We start from the raw sequence: 23,877 nt of genomic DNA, 5'->3' as shown, positions 1-23,877 counted from the left end.
AAATTAGGAAACAGTGTCATTGTAATGAGCTCCCTGATTTCAATGTGCATGATAGGGTCATGGAGTGGCCAAGACTAAATGGTAGCAATTAACTACCAAGGACAAAGTGAACATGTTTTTCACAATAGTCACCCGACTCCCAAGGATATTTTGTTGTGGTTTACAGATCATGACTCCCTAAAATTAAAATAGCTGTGAAGTTACCAAAGTATAATTAAGTTTTAAATAAATAAAAAAATATTCTAGGTTTGGTGAAAAAGACCTGACTTGAGTCATGTGTCCACCACCCAATTGCCAAAGCATCAGTGGTCACCCAGTGCATGGGTTGGGAGCGCCGTAACTGAAGGAGAAGCCTGGTAGTTGTGAAAAAGGGCCATGCAATACCATCAAATTTATGTATGATAACTTTATTTTTGGATTTCCCTAGAGGAAGCCCATTTAGCAAGATGTCTGATTTGAAGACAGGGAGATACAGACTGTTTGAGAATGCTAATACCTAGAGATCCAGAACACTATTGTGTTTCATCAGTCAGATGATAAAATTTTGTCCTAATACATCTGCCAGTGTGCCTGAAAATCCATCTTGTGACAATCTTTTCAGTTACTGAGTACATAGATGAATCAACAATTGGCAGAAAACAATTGTCTCCCTGACCCATTGAATGAGGACTTTATTTATGTATTATTTATAAAAACCTTTTATTTTATTTTATTTTTATCCATGCTGCCTAGCTTGTGGGATCTTAGTTCCCCAACCAGGGATTGAACCTGGGCCATGGCAGTGAAAGCCCCAAGTCCTAACCACTGCCAGGGAATTCCCAAGGACTTTCTTTTAATAGTAAGAAGTCTTCAGACTTGCTGCTCTATATAAAATCAAAAAATCAAATGAAATGCCCTATCTGTGTGAAAACATGAACCAATTACTGCCAATTTCCAAGGACTTGAAATATACAATTTGTGTTTGACCTTAACTTTTCCCCATTAAACAAAGTCTTTGTTCCGTGCAGAAGAGAGATAGGGCTTGGAGACTGACTGTGATCATTGTACACTTAAACAGGTGGAGATTTAAATGTTAAAAACTGTTCCAGATATTTTCTCTTTACTACAGAAAATTAACAGAGACTCTGGCACACAAAATGAAGCTACTATTCTGGCAAATTCATTCTTCTCTCGCCAGTAAATAAACGATACCAGAATAAATCTTGCTTTCACTTGGTAGGTATGGTACTACATATTCACTGTCTTATCTAAGGGATACATCAACCCTCTATCTTTATTCCTCTGATATCTTGATCATCTCACTATCCTCAAGTCAACATCCTGGTCTACTAGATTCTTGAAATCAGGTACATAAATCTTGGTGAGCAGTAAGCAGCAGTTACTCTATATGTCTTTGTAAGGCCTAAGCCTTCCAAAGCTTGGACGATAAAATCCCATTAAAAAATAGGGTTCTGGGCTTCCCTGGTGGCGCAGTGGTTGAGAATCTGCCTGCCAACGCAGGGACATGGGTTTGGGCTCTGGTCTGGGAAGATCCCACATGCCGTAGAGCAACTAAGCCCATGAGCCACAACTACTGAGCCTGCGCATCTGGAGCTTGTGCTCTGCAACAAGAAAGGCTGCGATAGTGGGAGACCCGCGCACCATGATGAAGAGTGGCCCCCGCTTGCCGCAACTAGAGAAAGCCCTCACATGGAAACGAAGACCCAACACAGCCAAAAATTAAATAAATAAAAATTAAAAAAATAGGGTTCTGCCTACTATTCCTGTGAATTTTAGGGGTCTAGTCGTGTCAGGATATTCTTGCCAAAGTGCCCCACATTTTTCAGCAATATGTCTGCTTGTTAGGTATCTTTGGATAATGGAAGGACCATATACCACATTCAGGTAAGCTTTTCCTTCCTGTTTATCAACTGCCTATAATGCTATCCTTTCTGAGTGTGAACCAGAGCAAGAGAAGGTTGTCCTACTGATTCAGCTTGGTGTGCAAAGCAGCTTTGTTATTTGGCCATATGACTGAGAAAATCAATTTTCCAGTGATGGGACATGAATGTTACTTATGGCAAGTTCTGACAGTAGAATCACAGCATAGAGCACTTTGGGTTTCAGGGGAAAGCAATGACTTCTTAAAATAAAGTCCCCTTTTGAAGTCCAGATTCTGTCTTGCAATTTGGGTCTAAAAGTAATTGAACTTTGGATCAAGGGAAACTAAATTCCTCCCCAAATCGTACAACTGCCATGAACAGGGTGATATTTGATCCCCTGGGTCATAAAGTTGAATATACAAAGCAGCATGCTATTATCAAGTGGAATTATCACAGGCAAAGCGGGAATAGTCTCAAGCAGGTACTGAAAGCACAAAAATGTTGCATGTGCAGGTAGCAGCTCCCACTCTTAATGAATCTATTCTTGCTACACCTCCACCTCTCCTTCAATCCATATATATGGCCACCTGAGGTGTTTCTCATAATCAGTCAATAGGGGGAAAAAAAACTAAGCCTGATAGACATTCAGTTCTGCATCATATGTTGGCACTGGTTGGAAGTGGACTGTTGCTGCATTATAGCCCTTACAAGAATGTCATGAAGGACAGTAGGAAAAGTAAGTCTTTATGGTGGGAAGAACTCTGAGTAGAACAATTGGTTGTCCACTTTACCTGAAAGAGATGACTAGAGGTATGGACCTAGACTGATTCAGGGATAGTAGCTAAAGGGTTTCATGGATGTTTGGGGTGTGAGAAGGGAGAAGTTTGAAGGATGTGTAACAAGAAAATCTGAGCAAGAGGTATGAGGTGGGCCTTTTGAAATGAATTCAGATATCAGTGTCCTGGGTAAATGCTTATAAAGAAACATGTGTTACATAGGAGGCTTCTAGTAAAATGGTGGCAATGTTGACCTATATGTCACTCAGCTTCTTCCTCCACAATCCCAATGCTTCACAATTGGCTCATGAACCATGTCTAGTGTAGCAGGGACAGAGGTTGTACATGGGCTTAAAGATTTTATATTACCATTAACAAAACTGGATGGCCATCAATACTGCTGAAAGCCCAGTCTGCCCATAGCACAGAGTAATGCTGAACCATCAGTACAATGCAATAGCATACAGGGTCCACCAAGACAACTGCTTTCATCATGGGGGAGGGAGAAGTGATATGCCCTCACTGGAATAGGTGTTCTGTGAATGAATTTTCTTTTCTTTTTTTTTTTCACACCATGTTCTGCCAGACCCACCATCCATGCATTTACTCTACACCTTGGTCTATATCAGGTTATCATGCATAACATAGCTTCTGAACAAAAAAAAAAATTATTTTTCAGCAATGTATTGAAGGGAAGAACTGAACAGAGTCTTCAATAACAGTGAAGTAACCAGTGGAATGTTCAGTATATTCAGTTATGGACCATCTGGATGCCTTATAAAGTTAAGTTTCTTCTGTCAAGGAAGGAGTGTATGTTCTGAAACAGTGGCTAATTTCTTGTTTTTTGTATTGCTAGTCTAGTAGTTATTAGTATTGTTCACCAAGTATTTCTAATTCCTTCTCCTCCAAGTGTCTTTGTAGGACTGTACTTCCCTACTCTGTCAAAATTAGGTGTGTTCACGTGAGTCCCCCCTGGCCTTTTAAGCCTGACTAAAACATGCATTTTTGTTTCATTGCCTTGGAACACTTATCTTTTATTGCCATGGAAATATAGTTTTTGCTTATGACCACAGCATAACCCACTATGGAACTATTGTACTATGGTACTAACCATAGCTGTAGTACCAACCTTCAGCTGATTCAATAGTTTCTTTGCAGCAATGTAAGGAAATAAGAGTAAAATAATTTTACAGCAAGTGCTTATGTACTGATTACATGGCCCTCTAGGTATGAACTCTTTTGATTAACTGAAGTTGGACTGAAGTCCATGAATTGTGAACAAATTCTACAGGAATAACTGTAAGGAGAAAAAAATGATCATTGTCTAAAATTCTCTCTAAAAATTAGAGATTAGGAAAGATTAGCCAATTCTCTTTAAAGTTTCAAACGAATTATTGAATGCCAACTATTATTTCCCTTTTATGAATTGGAAAAGTTAAAACAAAAAATGTAGGGGATGGTTTGCATAGGACCTTAAGCAGGGTTCTAAAGCAGTGCAGGGATAAGACTCTACCCATGACTGTGTGCTGACAGTTCCTGGCTGGAAGCTGAGCATCATGCTGCTTGGAAGGCTTTGAGCCTGGGATGTGTCTTACTAGGTTAGTAGGGAGTCATTTCCAAAGTCATGCCTCTGTTGTTAAAGTGGAGAATAGTTAAGCTAAAATAATATTTTGTATAAATTTCTATGTAAATGAAGATTCTTACTGAATTATCAAGATTAGGGAGTGCATTTTACTGTAGCTTCTACAACACAAGAATTATTTATTCCTTAAAAAATTGTTAAACTTTTTAAAAAACTCTTAAACTGAATCCCTCATATGTATAGGTGCACTGTCTTAAGGATGTTGTTCACACCCAAAAAGTGTCTGCATAGTTTGTGTTTCTGAGTGTGTCTACTTATCTACACATCTCTAAAATTTGTCACTTTGGGATATATTTTAAAAAATCAAAAGCATTCCTTCAAAAATTCAAATCACCATTCATGAAAAGTATTTTCTCCACTGGAACTTCTAACTAAAGAAAATAAAATTAGATGAAATTTTCCTATTAGAATCAAGGTTTTGCCATTTTATAGGAGCTCAGACACTGTGCTCTTTCCTCCTCCACCACAGAAACTCAAAATGTTTAGCTGCAAAGTTTACCAGATTGAAAATATTATAAAATACAAAGTATAACAGTCAATGCCTTAGTCAACCCCTTTTTGGAATGACTTAAATCACCAAACCGTTCATGAAAAACACTGGAATTATAATTAGTGTTAATAATATGAGGACAACACAAAATTTGATTTTTAATTTTTTTTTTTTTTTTTTTTTTCGGTATGCGGGCCTCTCACTGTTGTGGCCTCTCCCGTTGCGGAGCACAGGCTCCGGACGCACAGGCTCTGCGGCCATGGCTCACGGGCTTAGTTGCTCCGCGGCATGTGGGATCCTCCCGGACTGGGGCACGAACACGTGTCCCCTGCATCGGCAGGTGGACTCTCAACCACTGCGCCACCAGGGAAGCCCTGATTTTTAATTTAAAAAAAAAATAATTGACATAGACTGCTTTGAAATCTTCTTTCATAGAATTCCATTGTTGTTAGAGTTCAACCTACTTTTCAATGCTCAAATCCACTTGAAGCTTCCGTGTTCCATGTCCCTTAAACTTCAGGAAGGCAGAGTTAAGCATGTCTACTCCCTATTGTCCGTTATTATGAAAATAAAATCATTTTTTCTTTTTGTCTTAATTCAAAAAGAAAGAATTTTGGGGTGTTATACATAAATGTAACCCATTATCCCCATCTTCTGTTTCATTTGCTTCCTTTTCATATTTTCAGATAATTGGCAGAATTGCCTAATAACTGAGGTCACTCCAAATAAATCACAGATTTTACCACTTTATAAATCTGAAAAAATGTGTTTCTTTCTCGTAACTTTGAAAGGCTAACCCGATTGGTTAAATTGATATGATGCTATGATTTTATTCCCAATATGGGTCAATAGAAACTAGAGATGGTTTATCATTTTAGTAAATGTTTGTTAATTCCCTACGATACACAAATGTATGATGCACAATTTGCAAAGAGCAAGTTAATGAGGGGTCCATCAGACATGATGATCCAAAGAAGAGTCATGCATGGTATTGATTTTAACGAATTTAAATATTAAATACCCCATGTCCCTAGTACAATGCCCTCCCCAGGGTAGGCACTTAAACATGTGAGTTTTGCTTAAGTAAATGAATAAATGATCACCTAAATATTTCATAAAGAGCAGGATAGGTATTTTATATGAACTTGTAAATTAGTATGTTATTTTCTAGAGCCAAATATAAAGGACTTAAAAATATATGTAACCACTAAAGTATAGTGTTAATTTTAATGTGTTCTGCAGTTTTTCTTACACTTTCTCATTTCCAATCAACTTGTGATATATTTTAAGTTAAAAAATGCACTAAACGGGCTTCCCTGGTGGCGCAGTGGTTGAGAATCCGCCTGCCGATGCAGGAGACACGGGTTTGTGCCCTGGTCCGGGAAGATCCCACATGCCGCGGAGCAACTAAGCCCGTGAGCCATGGCCGCAGAGCCTGTGCGTCCGGAGCCTGTGCTCCGCAACGGGAGAGGCCACAACAGTGAGAGGCCCGCATACCGAAAAAAAAAATGCACTAAAAAATCAGATTTGAGAGACATGGTTCTAGTTAAGTCTTCACTGCTAAATATCTATACTATCTTGGTTAAATCGTAGTAACTTTAAGGGTCTCAGTTTTCTCACCTATAAACTGATGAGTTGTGAACAGACTTCTAATACTTTAACCATATACTGGAAGACTCAGAGGCTTAGTATAAAAAGCAGTTGCCTAGAGTCAGTAAAATTAGCTTGAAATCTTGACTTATGGAAGCTCTTTAGAAATCAGAGAATAAGAAAGAGGTCTCAGAAATTTAGCACATTATAAACAAATAAAAAATTCTGCTAAAAGCATTGGTAGACAATAAATATCAAGGATGTTTCCCAGAAAGTGGGAGAGAAAACAACAAAGAATTAGAAATTAGGGAAGAAAGGACAAGAGACTTAATGAATCATTCTAAGAAGTCCATAGTCTGACTAACAGCAATTCCAGAACAGGCAATAGAGAGATGGGGGTTATCAAAAAATAATTTAAGAAAATTTCCCATAACTAAAATAAATGATCCTCCAATTTGAAAGAGCCCCTTCAGTACCCAGCATAATCAAGGTAAACAAATACGCAAGCAAACATGGACAAGCTACCACAAGGCACATTACAGTAAAACTCTGTTCTTGATGTTTTAAAAGTTTTATTGTGCAATGCATTGTGGAGACTAGGCTTCTGTTAAAAAGAGGATAAACGAGGAAAGTGGAAGAAATGAGATCTAGGAAATAGGAGAACCAACACAAAAGAGTGATAAAAGGAAGTCCCAGGGGCTTCCCTGGTGGCACAGTGGTTAAGAATCTGCCTGCCAATGCAGGGGTCACGGGGTCGAGCCATGGCCTGGGAAGATCCCACATGCTGTGGAGCAACTAAGCCCGTGTGCCACAACTACTGAGCCTGTGCTCTAGAGCCCAGGAGCCACAACTACTGAGCCCACGTGCCACAACTACTGAAGCCTGAATGCCTAGAGCCCGTGCTCTGCAACAAGAGAAGCCACCACAATGAGAAGCCCGCGCACCGCAACGAGGAGTGGCCCCTGCTCACTGCAACTAGAGAAAGCCTGAGCTCAGCAATGAAGACCCAACACAGCCAAAAATAAATAGATAAAATAAATAAATTTAAAAAAGAAAAAGAAAGTCCCAGGTTTAGAGAGAAACCATTCAGTTTGGGACAAAAACATGGAGGGTTTTATGAGAGAAACATCTGAAAAAAACCTCAGATCAATGGAATATTGGATATGATCAAGCATTTAGGAAGTTAAAATGTAATTATTAACTCCAGAAAATGAACAGTCTTATATAAAGATGGCAATGAAATTTTAGTAGTCTACTTGGCTCTGCAGTAAACTCACATAGGGACAACTTCCTTAGCCTTACCAACGTAAACTCTGACTGTTAATTTAATAAAGAATGTGGTAGTGGGAGAATAGGGGGAAAAATTACTAGACAATGTATAAAACTGACAAATCAAGAAGTATTTGTGGATGCAATTTATTTAAAAATATAAAGGAAATTATCAGAAGAATCATCTAACAGAGTAAGAAGGTAGGTTGAGGGGAAGTGGGTTCAAGAATAAGGAGATGGAGTAGGGACCTACTTATTTTTGTTTAAAGCTTGTGTCTTATTTGATTTAAATAATATGTGCATTAGTTATTGTGATAGTAATGAATCTAGGATGAGAAACAGCAGAGACCTAAAACATTGGTTACTAGCACTGTTGCTGTTGTGTAGAAGGAACATGGCTAATCTATTTAATTTCTAACTACATTCTCAAATGTAGCTTATAGTCACAACAACCTCTCCCAACCTTTGTGATGTTGGAAAATGTGTAATTAATTTTGGACTATTTCTCTTCTGGAGTATTGAAGCAGACATCAGACACTGTCACTATTAATAAGAGCATCTTTCTGAGACGGTTGTTATGAGGATTAAATGAGTTACTGCATGTAAAGTGCTTAGAAGACTTCATAGCACATATGACGGGATAATACAGGCTAGTTATTAGTATGAATACATAAATTTTTAAAAAATGCACATGTCTCAATGAAGTTTCTGTTTGATTTTAATCAGGAACCTATACCATTAAGAATGTAGACTGACAGAAGAATCAATGTCATCGTCAATTAACAGTTACCTGTTGAGATTCCACAATGTGAGGCAAACATGGTTTGGGGGATGTTATTTGTGTGCATGTAGGAAAACATACTAATTTGTCCAAGATTTTTTCTTTTTATAAGAAAGCATATATTTTGTTTCCTACCAAACAGAATTATAACCAAACTTTATTTGGAGGTAGTGCTGGTTTGTAGAATACTCCATTATCCCCATTTGAAATTACTCTGGAAGTTCTGACATTTTGTGGCTAGATTTTTATTTAAATTGACACTGATGTAATTCTGATAACTTCAGTTTTCAGATTTTCAAATTTACATTTAGCTTTTCTCCCAATATGCTACTGTAAAAATAGGAAGCTAATCCTCAAAACAGATCTATGGAGATAGGGGGCATTATCTTATCTTTAGCATGTAGAAATGGGGAAAAAGGATCTATTTTAGACATTACAAATCAAATTTGTGGACTTCTTTGGTACTCAAAAACCATATAAAGTTAATTTCTTTTCTAATTAATAATCTGCTTTCTAAAAAGATTAAGCATGCTACTAGGATGTCATTAGCTCCCACTTATTCCCTTAATTTTTATGTATTGATAAATTTCTCTCTACACTTTGTGTCATCGACTAAAGCTATACATGAATTCTGTGTATATTTCAGATAGTTAAATATTCTTGGACATATTACTTAATTTTTTCATATTTGTAAAACACCATATGTACTTCCAGAAGTCAACGAACAATGTACTCTTTGTAGAAGCTCCTTTAAAAAAATAATTGATCATTCCATATTCGACTTCTTTGGGATATCTGTCTGACCTCACAGAGTGCTGATTTGAAATCCCATCTTACTTGATGTTGCAACAAAGTCTATGCACTTTGACTGTTAAATAATCCCCAATATTTATGACACAGTTAAAGAGGAAATGGGCTACTTCTCTGTAAAAAATGTATAAGTTCACTTTAATAACACACCACCATGCTACCTTAGAAATTGTTCCGTATTCATTGATTAGTAGGAGAGAGACTGAAATGTTTTCAAACCTTACATGACTTTATAGTACTGTATCTGAAGATGGTAAGGAGAAAAGGAATCAATTTATGTTTCTTCCCTAAACTCTATATTACTATATTTCCCTGGGCCTCTTAATGAAATCCCTTATATAATTTAGATAAGTATAGTATATCGTTTAAGCAGTAAGTACTATTAATAAAAGATTACCATTTGTTGACTAAATCATTAATAAAAAATAAATTCATGTGTGTGATATGTGGTCCATGGATTCTATTTTGATGGGTCAGTTTGATAGTGATGGTCTCAAATGGTTTGAGCAACAGAGCAGATGTTGTAGTGACAAATTATCTTGCAGTGGAAATTGTACTCTTTGTAGTGGTAGTAAAAGGAGAACCGGAGGTGTGTGGATGTGAATTTTAGTGAACTGGTGATCTTCTTTGGGACTGTTTCATGTTCCCCAAAATATGTTTTCCAGAATTGTATGGCTCCCTCTGAGAAGGCTTTCTTCTAAATTTATGAATATTAGGAGGAGAAAGAAGAGTCCCATATTTAGCTCAACGAAATGAAGCAACATGTACTGAAAAATAAACACCCAGTATACCAGTCATTATAAGTTTACTACCTCCTCCTATTAATTCATCTAATGATATGTTTAATAGCAGAAATCTGACTACTGATTAATCCAATGGAGAAAAATAAATAAGAATGAAAAATTCAAAAAATGCTACATTTAGTCTTAAATGCATTGTTATTGAGGTTCTCTTAAATAAACACTCCAACATGATTTATGCATTGGTCATATATAATTTTCAGAAAATCCATAAAAGACAAAGAGCAAACCCTATTAGTGTATCTAAACAATGCAGTTGTTTAGATTGGGTGAGCACAAGGGAATTGAACTAAGATGCATTGGCAAATGAGGATCCCCTGAGAAAGAACACTATGTTGGATTCCTCTTTTCATAAACACGAACTTCCTCAGTATTTATGGTATTAACAAATGACTTTTACAAGGCTTCTTCTAGCTAAGTTTCTGGAAAAGTATCATCATACCAACTCCCTCACCATCCTACCACCAATGGGTTTTGATTTGTTGGTCCTTTAATCTCAGTTCCTATGTTGAAAGATAGGAGGGAAATGAGAATGAGTTATCTATGACTAAAATAAATATAAGTCTTACAGTTGCTTGTAAAGGTGCTATTAATTTGCGTACTTATTCCAAATGTTAAAACCCTGAATTTTGTAGATGAGGGATAATATTGGAGAAAATTATTACTATGAATATCGTGAGGATGCTTCTAAAGTACCAGTTTATTATTTTATACCAAGGTGAAATGTATCTGTTGGGTTATTCTCTTTTGAACACAACCATCTGTAAGATTGTAATGAGACAGACCAGTTCTCCATTAGCTCTAACCCCAGCTACTTCACCACACACACACAAACACACACACACAACCTAGTTACAGCCCACAACCTGGCAAAAATCTATGAACTGTGCTAACAAGAACTAATGAAAAGAATGTGATAAACAGCCGCTATCACAACAAGACCCCTGTCACATCATTATCTGATTCAATGTGTTACAAGTGCTGTATTTCATTCTTTGCTTTTATCTAAAGTTTTAGTCAAATTGTCTCAGATGTGTAACTTATGCAACTATATTCATAACTATGCTTACAAATTCTGCCTGAAGCATTTACATATTTCCAGGCTAACCATTCGTAGACATCTGTAATATGAATTATTTCTAACATATTCAATTAGCTAAATTGCTACTTTTATGCTGACATATACATGCATCTATTTAAGAAGTGGTTTGTAGATCAGGTAACAATAAGTCATGCAAACACAATCCTGAGATATAAGTTGGTAATTATGATTTACAGAACTCTTGTTAAGAGTTTGCTTTCTGTTGTTTTTAAGACTTCAGTCATAACAACAAAAAGCAAAAGTACAGATAATTTTGAACCCTAATTACTTGAAGGTAGTCCTTTATTTCTTTTGATAGCAATTTAGTTAGATATTAAATCTCTAAGAAAATGTGATCCTTCTAAACATATTAGTGATACCAATGTTTCAGGCTGATAAGCATCATTTTACATTAAAAACAGGCAACAAGAATGCATGCAGTTTTCATGTTAAATTTCTCTTCCCCAAAGTGTTTCCTTTAGCAATATGACCTCCCACCTGAAGAATGAATAAAGTCTGGAAAATGAGGACAAGAAGTTGTTGGGATTGTTAGCTGGAAGCAGGGATGATTAGAAAGATAATTTTATACAGGTGGTTGATGGTGGATGGAGGTGGTGGTATTTTAGGAGAAATGGACAGTATTTGGGAAAGAAACACTCTACCTGTATAGCCCAGCGAATTGTCATCGTTATCAGAGGTGGGGATTGGCGTCCCGTTGTCCTTTCCCCTCTCTACGTCTTCAGGGTCTGTCGGAAACAACACCAGAGCTGCTGATGGGGTCACAGTAGTAACAGTAGTTGCCATTTCGATCACAGCATGTCCAGACACAAGTAAATCCACATGTGACAGAAAAACACACAGGGACAACACACAGCACACTTCATCCTCGCTCCTCCTGCGGCACACTAAGCCATTCGAAGATCTCAGCATCATGGCTTACAGTTTCTACTTCTTCATTTCCCTAATTCTCTGCTCTGCCTGCACCTTTGCTGCACTTCAAAGCTGGCGAAGGGCTCTGACTGCCCTCTGTGAGGCCGCCAGCGCGGACTGAGGGAGCATATGGAGGAGGGAGAGGGCAGGGTGGCTGAATGCTAGCATTGCTAATTTTCTACCTTATTGTTAATCAAAGCTATTGACTGTGATCACTCCCCATCATCGCTTCATCTCCTGCCAATTACAGACTCCAGGGACTGTACCTCATATGGGGGGGCGGGGAGGGTGTGGGGAAAAATAGGGTCTTGTCAAAGAAGAGGGTGAATGATAAAAATGTCATACTTGTTTTCTGAGCAACAGCAAAGAAAGCGCTGCAACATCCCATCTTTCAAAAGGCGACAATTTGTCATCTTAAAGGACTGATACAAATTTACTAAAATGAGTGCCTGTGTAAAAGGAGACTTAACTTTGCACATTTGAGTTTGACTATCTTAAAACATTCTCAATTGTTGGCGATTCTATATTATAGTCATCAGGATAGGTATTTTCATTCATTCATTCTTACTTTTCTTGAATAAAAGAAATGCTTTTGTGTGTTTTCCCAATTGCACATTAATTTTCCTACGTGGAATTTGAGAGATGAGGCTAAGCACGACGGCACTCAAGTTCCAATATCCAGAAGCTGAGTTGTGGTATAAATACACACAGAAGCCCAGTGACACCACTAATTTCACTCATGCTCACTCTATGCGTCATATCTCTGTGTGTTAGATAAATGTGAGCTGAGGCTCTAGCTCCGTTGCTGATAAGCAGACACAGACACAATAAAACCCAAGTGCGTACCTCCTAAATCGAATACTGTAGAGTCATAGGTCATTCAAGTTGTGCAGGCTTTTTATCACCTTAAACAGCAGCTACAGAGGATCTCTCAGTCTGAGCAGTGAAGAAGCACAGCTGTTTACTCGAGGAAGAAAGTCTGTCACTTATGAATGAGGCAGCGAGAACGCGCAGGTAATGCCTCTCTAGAAACAGCACAGGGGTCATTAATTTCTGTCCCTGCTAGTTTTTTAGCTAGGTTGACACATTTTGTCTAAGACGCCACTATTCAGGGATGATTTAGAAAATTTTAAAAGAGGATGAAAAGTCCAACATGAGTCTGCTTTGTGGCTTTTGCACGTAGCACATTTAACTACTCGGTCCCTGTCTTTCCTCCTTTCTAATCCATGTGTCATACAATTACCCTGGTGTGGCTAAAATGAAGGAGAAAAAGGTTCAGATCTCTGCAGACCGAAGGGGCAAAAAAGGGCTCGTTATCACTCTTTTCATCCTTGCCTTCCCAGCAATGGCTGTTGTCCTGTTTGTCCTTAAAATCAACTGTGGGAGTGAAAGAGCAGGGAACCAGTCCACCAGCTACCCCTCCAGCCTGTTAACGTATTTGCACGAGTCGTTTAGGTCAGAGATTTAAGGCACATCAGTAAGACAGGACGGGAAATAGGCACTTTGGTGTATTTTGAGGCAGTGTTAGCACAATGTTCTGCCCCCAACTAAGTCACCTCGCTCAGGCGCCCTAACCAAATAAAAGAGGTTGGTGTAGGAAGATAAACGGAAGGTGCTTCTTCCAATGTATTAAAGGGCTTTTAAGGGACCACCCTTGCTTACAGTCTTCTTTTAAAAGATACATTGTGTTTAGGGTCAACCTTAATTTTACAGACTACTAATTTTTAGCAACAGATGCCCCTTTTCAAAGGAAATACTACTTTTAATTTATGATGGGATAGTTTATTTAACGTGAATACACACATTTCTCATCACTCTGTTAAAAATACAGTAGAAAGCTATCCAAATCCATGACATGAACCAAATCAGTTTGTCTGTAGAGTATAAGTATAAGTATAAGTATAAGACTTTGGGGATAAGGTCTTTGTACTCCTTGTTATTAAGTCTTCCCTGAGAATGAAGACATTATTACAAAAACAACAGAGACGAGGAAAGGAAGTTCACTATCATTTGAAATGAGATACCTAAATCTGTTTAAAGTAGATTTTTCACCTATGTCTAACTTATCCTAAGTGGTTTCTAAATTTGCTTTCCTGTTTCCACTCATCACCCTTCCAGCCCCTTCCTAGGTTCAGGAAAGAACAGACTTTGCATCAATGAATACTACCATATTTGTGCAGTACATTCTATTTACCTAGTACTGCCTTTAATTACTAATGTGTTAGACCTAAAGGAAACAAAAGATGCCATTTTTACTAACTTCACTCATTTTTTCTTCCCCTTCATTTCTGTCAGATGATAATTATAACAGGAAATAACCACTTGACTCACTGCATGTGAGCTGTAGGAGAGAGTCCAAAAGAGATTTATTTAAAGTTTTTGTTAAATAATATTGATTATGCGAGCCATGGAATAGAACATAACGAGGAAGAGATTATCTAGTGCTTACAATGTCTGAAGGAGGTCTTCTTGTGCCTCGCATCTGTATTTAGGGCTGTCCAGGCCTGAATTGAAGTAGGTGTGGCTGCGATTGATAAAAGCCAACAACACTTTGAGAAATGCACTGGCACTAGGGGTGCTGGGTTCTCTGTGTCTGTTACCCCATCAGACTGTGAATTCCCAAAGATCAGGTAATCTGTTTGCTTCCCATTTGTACACCTGCAGCCTGCCACTGGACCTGCAACATTGTACAGGCTTGGACAGTTTTTTTTTTTTTTTTTTCTTTAAGATAATAAATGAATTAATGAACAGATGGTAACCAAGAATGTGAAACTCACTTCGGGGATAGGCTCTCAGTCTGTAACAATTTAAAAATACAAAAATTTCATTTTCTGTACCAGTATCATAGTCAGAAAAAAAAAATAAACTTGATATAAATTAACTCAAAGCTACTGTACTCTCTATATCCCTAGTATCTGTAAAAGCATGTAAAGCATGTTCAATATAAAAGGAAGTCTTGGGTCATAAAATTAGGGTCAGAAATATGTTAAATGGACACCTCCACAACAATCTTCCATCAGATCTGTAGACTCATCTGAATCTAATGGCCATTTGGCCTTCACTGCTTTTCCAAATAACCAATTCCAATGTTACAGTTAAGTCCTCTCTTTCATGTTAGTTTTTTTTTTTTTTTAAAGCTGTTTTCTAGATCTAAACTCGAATTCTAATCTGTTTGGCCATACAAACCCAACGCCTCATCTACAAAGCCCATTTCCCTCCAGTGCTCTTTAAATGCCGGTGTTTCATAGAACCCCAGACCTCATCGTTTTCTTGTTCAACATGCTCTCTGTAGTAGTCTTTATCAAGGCTCGTGGCTTCAACTAGTTTTTAGAAGATGATGAAACTTTTTTCACTTCTTAGTTAGATGCTCTACCAATGATCAGATCTTATCTTCACTGCTTATTCAACTTCATGAGTTTTCCAAGAAACCTCACACCTTCTCTCACCAAACACTGAGATCATCATCTTCCCCTTCAATCTACTTTTCCCCTATACTCCCTACATATGTTAAGAAAGTCATCACTGTGCTATATTTTTAGTATTTTGCAATTCAGTGAAATGTTAATATCTGTAGTTAAAACTGAACTCTGGCTTATGGGCTTATTGTTCCTGGTAGATTTTGCTCCATACTTCACTTATTTTTTGAAGTGGGTTGTATGCCCAATTTAAACCTATAATATATAAGCTTATATATATATATATATATACGCACATATATAAAAATAATATGGTTATATGTGTACGTATATATTGAATACATGATCATATAATATACACATTACTTCTATAAGATGTATTATATACGAGTGTGTCTTCTTGTAACAGTCTTCCACAGATTTAATAAGAGCAACAACAATGATAAAAAGGAATAAAGACCAATAATTTCCTTTACAATGGAAATTACTTCTTTCAGAAAACTGTACCCTTAAATATAATAATTTATTAAAGGTGATATGACTTTCTTTAAAAGTAAATTAACTGGTAAATTTGAAATTTGTTATTTTGTGTAACAATACCTTTGCTGAGATATCCCCAACACCTAAGCCAAAGTATAATGGAAACTTCGAATTAGAAAAATCATTATATAGCAACCTCTGACAAAATAATTCATTCAGAAAAGCATCATCAGTGGATACTAAATCCATTAGTGAAAAGTGGTAGGGGACAGCATATACAGGCCCAACGTATGACCCCAGAGATTACCTGCTAACTGCACAGGAGAAAATTTATTTTTATAATGGATAGATTTGGCAATCACCACTTGAACTCAGTCATCAAACTTAGTATCATCGATGGCTGGTAACTAAGACAATTGTGTGATAAAACTTACAGTAGCACCTATGAAGCATTCAGGCTAAAAATGCTTGCCCTGAATTCAATCACCACTTAAGACCCAACTTAAAATCTACAGAAAACAAAATATATCCTTAGGCTATACATGTGGAATAACTAAGGGGTGAATTATCTAACTTACTTTCAAGTCATTCAGAAAAGTATATTAAGAGCACTAAAGCAAATAAGGCATAATGTTAACAATTACTATCTATTATGAAAAACATTCCAAAAGTTTAAAGGATGGTGGATGAAGACTGAGTGGTCTAAAGTTTTCTCTATAATGTGCAGCAGAAATTCATGCCATGAAGTTTCTCTTTCACTGGTGATATGAGTAAAATAGCTAATATTTGTTTTAGCACAAAGACTCATATTTGTACTACCATTCAACTCATATTTCTCTAACTTGTTCATTATTCGATGGTAGCCAGTGTTATTTTGTGGAAATGCAGAGGCCTAAGAAAAAAGTCTATTGTTTAAATTGTTTCATTTATTAAAAAAATTTTTTTTTAATTGAGTGTGAAATTCATAGCTTGGAACATTAGAGTTTTCATTTTTATCCTTCATTTCTGTCATATTCAGTTATGTAAATATATGTTAAAAATAATATCTTCTCCCTTTGGTCCTACTGTAAAGTGTCAAGCCGGTTTCTTTATAGATTTGCATTATCACTGTGCAGGTTTTTGGCATTAATTGACATTTTGAAGATGACCATTAATAAAAGATTAGGGAAAAGCAAATGAATATAAACTACTATCAATATGAGAATTGTGTTCTACAATTGGATCAATTCTCATTGATTCTTTCCTACTAATCAAAAGGAATGCCAGGAATGGGTACGTTAAATGGAATACTGGGAACATTTAATTAGAGAGCCAGGCAATGAATTACAAAATTAAGTACGAAAACTATGCTTGTGAAGCTTTAAATTTGTGTCACAATTCTATAAGATCAAGTTAAACCCAAGCTGCTTTAATCATGTATGGTTAAAATAATTATGGAAGCTACATTATCATTTTCTGCATTCTTTTGAACTAGGAATAAGAGGAGAAATAAGAGTTATGCTTGCAGAGATGGAAAGAAAAAAAAATCAGTGGGTGATTTTAAAAAGTATCTACTTAAAAAAAAATCAGGGAATGAAGCAAATAAAAAAAATTCATTCACAATGAAGACTGAATGACTTTTCCAGAAGCTTATACATTATAGAATATTAACTATAATATGTATCAAGTTCCAAAATTGTGCTACCAAATATTGAATGAAACTATTTTAAAGCAGCAATATGGTAACAGAGAGAAAACAATGTGTTATAAACACTTCCAATTTTGCTATTATAAGGAAAATCAACGTTGTTTCTTTAAATTTCTTTCAAAGATAAAAGGACCGTGATTATAATGAACTATGTGGATAATGATTTAATGATTGATTGTTAGAAAATGTGTCGAGATAAAATAAGTCAAAATGTTAAAACTGATGTAAAATATGTATTCAAATAAAATTTTTAGTGAATGGATGGTTCTTTCTAAATTTGAAGACTTTATACTCCAACACTGTTGAGAAGAAAAAAGAAATTGAGTGGTTTGGTATTTGACTAGATTAAAATAATCTCCATGATAAACTAGGTTATTGTAACTGTAACCTACGATGCTGGGATTGTATTAAATGAAAAAGATTTCATACAATGATCTCAAATTAAATTCTAGTGCTTTTTCTCATTTTCTGGCTTAGGCGATTAGACAACTGAATGAATCATATATGAAGAAACAGAAGCAAAAACTGTTCTGATTATAATCACAAATAGTATTTATACAATACTTTTAGTTTATTTAATATGAACCACATCACTTTATATGCTTGTACATTTTCACATGTAATTTTTACAGCTCTATCAAGATCATAGTCATCATCATGATCACGATCCATATCAACCTTGTTCCCATTTTCGAGATGCTGAAACTAAAGCTCAGAGAATTCCTTTGGCCTCTGTCATGCAACTAGTAAATAGTGAATTTGGAATTTGATTCCAAATGATTTCTGACTCCAAAGCACCACCTCTTTTCACTATACCCTATTTTACTATACTCTCTTTACTCACCAATCTAATTCTAGGAACTGGAAGGAATGACAATAATATATAGGCAATGGGACACCATGTTAGTGATTCTTTTCCAGTCGTTGAACAGTAAGATTGGGTAATTTCACAAATCTATTTCTGAGCTCCATTAAGCATTTCACAGGGTTTCTTCACTGTCTTCTTCTATAGACAAGATAAAATAGTTTATGAGGTAGTCGGTTGTGTTTCAGCTAGAAATGCACAGCAAAATAGGATTTATTATTAAAATAAGGCTTTGCCACATATTTTTAAATATATAGATTTGGAGATTGAACTACTGACTAAATAAAATCAAGATAAATTCAGATTCCCTTTTTTTAACAACTACATTTTTTTTTTGTTACTCCACAACAACAAAGATTTATGTTTTGGTATAAGCTTAAGAGCACTTAAAACAGGGTCATGACTTACTCTTAGGATGCCTAGCCCTAGTACAGTGCTAAGGGCAGAGTCGATAATCAATACATTTTTGCTGAATGATTGGATGAAACACTGAGGAATAGTTTTGCTAGAGTCAAGAGTTTTAGGTGGACGTAACTTTTCTCAATGAATGAATATCAATTATTTCCTTATTTTGGACTTTGTTATGCACTTATATGGCTAAAATTATAATCACTATAAATCTAATTCAAAACCGCATTATGGTAAATTACTGTTGCTCATAGAATAATATCTTTATCCCTTCCCCACTCCCCATGTCAATATATACTCTAGGAAATAGAATACTGTTTAACTTAAATCAGATGAGTGTTTTACTGGTGAAAGTTGTCCTTCTTGCATGTTAAAAAAGGGTGATTTACAAATATCCACCTCTGATGAAGTAGATATAAAGAAAAGTATAATAAATAATGATAATTCCCCAAACCAAAAGAAGTTGTAATATAAATAAACAAGAGAGGAATTTAAATATTGCCAGGTAGGTGAACTGTACTTTTGCTCTTATGAGCACCCTCTGATTTGAGTAATTTCAGATATAGATATATAGATATAACTATAGATGTATCCTGATTTGAACAAACGGAGTGTATTTTTCTGAGAGGCTGCTCTTGAAACTGAAGTAATATAATACAAATTTGGAATTTGCCAATGCTGTATTCTGTTTTTGAATTTGAAAATATATTACAGGTCTGGAAAAAAATGGAAAAATAACTACATGAAAAGTCTCAAGTACAGTTTTGTTTGAGCTAATTTGGGGTATATCCCATTACACCAGGCCAATGAAATCTGATTAAGTAATAGAGACTTAACCTATCTTTAAGCAAAAATAGAAAAAACAAAGATATATACTTCCTTATATATCTCTATCTATCTATAAAAATTCTATTAACATAAAATATACTACTGAATGTTAGGAAGGTAAATGCATTAATGGATAAGCCTGCAACTCAGAAGAATACAAATGTCACCAGAAGATGCTTTTAACTCATTTAAATTCAACTTAATTTGAAAAAACAAGATAAAGTGCCTTCTGTATGGAAATCATTCTATTGAAGGAGAAATGCTCATAATTTTAAAACCATTTGTATCCAGATCTCTTCTAGTGGGAACACTGACCAACAGAGCTCTTAAAGTAATTGGGAAAATTATGCTTCACCATGACAACATGTTTTTTCTTCTTCGATGCCTGGATGTGTGGTCTAAGAAAGTTATGGAGGTTTTCATGGAAATAATAAATGATGACTATTTCTTTATATAATGAGAAACTAAGCCAATTGTCCAGGTGAATTCCGCCTATATTCAAAATGCTCAAATCAAATCCTCAATTACATCCGATGTGACAGATACCTTGGTGGGACAGAATTTAATCTGCCGAGATTTGCTCCCTTGAACTTTATCTGTGAGAGTTAATTTCCGGTCCATTTTACTAGTATTTCTGTCTCTCTCCGTCTGTTGACTTTTTTGTTATTCTCTCCACCCACTTTGCCCTAGTATTCAAGGGCTTTTCTTTTATTGTGCTTAGCATCTGCTACTGTTCCACTCCCTTCCAGTCAAAGCATACGGTAACTTCAACACAGGCTAATTAAGTGGTGCTTGAAGTTAGTTAACAGGTGGTGGCCCCAGCTGCCCTAGTTGTATGAACAGACACATCTTGCATTTTAAGGGCAGAAATGGCACAGGAGTAATACATGCATTAATGGAGTACTCCTTACATAGCATTAAAATGATGTTGGGAACCAAGAAGAAATAGAATCACTCCTCTTTTGTAGAGGGAGAAATCTGGTTTTTGGGGTATGGTGATAACATTTGAGATCTGAAAAAAAACTCAGACCTCTTTATCTTTTTAACCAATGCTCTTTTCTCATCATAGAATGGGTAAATTTACTACCATTTCCTTCAAGTGTGTTGATAAAGCATGTTTCCAATCACTGCTGCTAGTTAACATGTTGAATGATATTTAAGTAACATCCACATGATTTGTTAAATTCAGTCAAAATATCAACTAATTTACTTAGCATTTTGGAATCACTACAACTAAGTATGTATGATGGTTTACTTAGATATTCAATACAGTGTAATATTTAGGAGCCACCACCTAACACTCTGACCTTGGAGAAGTTATTTTATCTTTTCATTTTCTGGCCTCAGTTTCTTCATCTACAAAATGTGAAATAATAGTATCGATTTCACAGGGGTGTTATGAGGACTAAATAAGCAAATATGTGTACAGATCTTACTATAGTCCCAGACACGTAATAAGAAGTCAGTAAATGTTAGCTATTATTATAGTTTATCTAAATTCAAAATCAATTGTTAAAGGGAGCATTTAATAGTTCTTAATGGAAAAAAATCCTACATACTTGCCTCTTGAAGTGAGAAAGACATGTTCTATTTCTGTTTTAATGTGCCTAGTTTGAGTTTACATAAGAGAAGAAGTTGAACAAGGCATCAATTAAAATTCAACAGAAAAATGGATTTTGAAAATTTTATTTTTGTCTAACCATGTTACATCATGTCTTCTCATTGCATTTCTTCAGCATCTATTCACACAAAATTCCCCATTAAATCATTCAGGAAGTGTTTACACATAGGTAGCACATCCAAATGGTAGACCCTTCGAACGGCACACTTTTTTTTTTTTTTTTTAGTTTGCCTAATTGCTTGTTTGCTTTGTGCTGACAAGGATGAATTCACTCAATTTTATTTCTTGAGGAAAAAACCCAACACTTGAAATTGAAATTACCCTACAGATTTCCTCACTCTTAAGGCAACGTTTTTTGTTTTTTGTTTTCCTTGCCCACTGCTGTTTCAACTCCTGCCCTTCTTTTGCTGTCTCCTGAAGAGTGATAGAAATTGCTGGTGCCTTGGAAGGAGGTGGGGAAAGTCTGAAACATCTGCAACTTGGGTCCGATATCACGTGATAAATGCCAGTTCCTCCCCAGCCCTCCCGCCCCCAAGTGTCCTACCAGTAGCGACTATCGTCCATCTGCAACCATTATGGGCATCTCTGAGGCAGCATTCACTCAGCTGCTAAAGGGACAAATTTCCTCCATAGTCTCTTCATTGTCTGCTTTTTCTAACCACAGTCACGGTTTCATGCTCTTCATTCTAATTGTGCTTTTGATGATTGGGGTCACTTTATGCCTTCAGCTTCCCCAAAGGTCACAGGGATTAGCTGTGTCCAATAGAGGACCAGAGAGAGCCATGGCAGCTTACTTCCATTCAGCCCCCTCCATTGATTTCCCCCTCAATGTGAAAGTGACTACGGTGGTTACTTCTTGTCCTTTTTTCCCTCTTGCTATTTTCCTTGCAGCCCTCCCTCACTTCTCCTTGGAGAAGGCGGTTTGTAGCCATCACTGTGACACTAGAGGTTTCACTGAAGCAAACCCACACTGAAAGCAGGGAAGGTATACTGGGCACTGCCTGATCAAATCAGCTTGCACTTGATTCTTCCCTTACTGTTTCAGTGTACTTAGCTCACAGTCATTCAACACTGACATTTGAAAAAGTCAAGCTGCATTTTAAAACAGCATTCCCTTATTTGCTATGTGTCATTGAGTGTAATCAACTACACACATATAATATATAATCTATTGATTATAATTCTAAATGCTATAATAACATACGCACTGTGTGTTTTTTCTCTTTTACTTTGTTGACTCTGACTTACCTTTGTGGTTTTTTGTGCACCGCCATTCTAGTGTTCAGAGCATGCTGGTTTGCATTTGTGTTTTTTAATAGGAAACTCTGCCAGCCTTTGTTCTCACAAGTACTTTTATAGTGAGATAATATGTTTCACTTACTAGTGTTGTTCCAAAAGAGACATTCTTATTGTAAATTAATGGAAATTCTTGAAACCGAAGACAATAAAAGTAACTATTTTTAAGGAATGTGTATATGTGTATGCCTGCAGAGAGACTAAGGGTCCTGAACAATAAACACCCAAATAACCCCAAGTACCTTAAAAGACATTTATGTCATTATTCATATTCAAGTGATAGTGGGGACAGTTTATTACGTAAAGATATTTTCTGGGCACCAGTGCTCTTGGCTCGTGAAGAAGTCCATTCATAACTGATGGTCAACAGTTTAAAACACGGTAGGAGGTAGTCCTCGGTAGATGTTCCTTCTTACTAGGAGTCAAAGGACTAGTAACTTTCTAGTTAGTGAGATTATCTGCTTGACTCAGAAGAAAGATGAAACTTTGCTGCACATTCACATTCAAATTTGAAAATATTGCATCAATTAATTTCCATCTTCTGCAGTTCCTGTTTTATAATTCATCATACATTTATTTGTACATGTGGAAATACGCTGATTTGTAGATTCAGTGCCCTCTGCCATATTGCCTCATTTAAACTTTTCAAGCTTCATTCTTAAAATTTTCCATAAATGTTTAGAGTGGAGACAGCCTAAGGGAGTAGCAAATGTAGGATTTTTGTTTCCAGTGATGCAGCTTCACATGAATAACTTTTTGTCAGCACGTGTACGGGAAACGGATGGAAAGCTTAATGTAGAAACAAATACGTTTTCAACTGGGCTTTTGTGACCATTTTTTAACAGAGGCGAGAATTTTTAAGGAAACACATTTTCCTGCAAAATGGGAAAGGGAACTGAAGTGCATAGATATGGAATAAAAATCTGCTGAGTTTTACATATTGCCAGAATTATGGTAACTACACATGAATACTGTGGTGAAATATTGTAGAAATTATAAATACTTTAACTCTTGCTGGTGGAGAAAGGGAAAAATAACTAGAGGAAAATCTCGGTAATCTTTAATCTGCAATATTTGGCAGTTGAAAATGTCCTAAGCCTTTAACATAAACCTTAAAACCATAATAGAGGGAGTCAGAAATGGCCCTAAGATTAGCAATTTATATATAACAAACTAATAGCCAGACTTGCGTTAGTACTAAATTAATGAAAATAAATCAAAAATCTAAGAATATGTACCTTTATT

General features: G+C 36.2%; 1 protein-coding gene across 11 annotated transcripts in view; it reads right to left on the bottom strand.

The window, feature by feature from the left end:
• The window catches only part of ROBO1 (roundabout guidance receptor 1), a 1,123,100-nt gene that overhangs the window by 489,482 nt on the left and 609,741 nt on the right, over positions 1-23,877 (bottom strand). For 6 of the 11 annotated variants that reach the window (XM_067034885.1, XM_067034887.1, XM_067034890.1 and 3 more), the window contains exon 1: positions 11,764-12,034. The exons of 3 other annotated variants lie outside the window; for them this stretch is intronic. In XM_067034885.1, coding sequence (XP_066890986.1) covers positions 11,764-12,034 — 271 coding nt within the window. Of the gene's footprint in view, positions 1-11,763; positions 12,035-23,877 lie in introns of those variants that run through there. 2 more of the 11 variants (XM_067034889.1, XM_067034895.1) reach the window with 1 other exon arrangement.

This window comes from Kogia breviceps, chromosome 5 (genome assembly GCF_026419965.1).
Source record: "Kogia breviceps isolate mKogBre1 chromosome 5, mKogBre1 haplotype 1, whole genome shotgun sequence".
In the NCBI taxonomy this organism is placed as follows: Eukaryota; Metazoa; Chordata; class Mammalia; order Artiodactyla; family Physeteridae; genus Kogia; species Kogia breviceps.
Note: the sequence above shows the minus strand (reverse complement) of the source record. Positions and strands in the feature narration are given on the sequence as shown.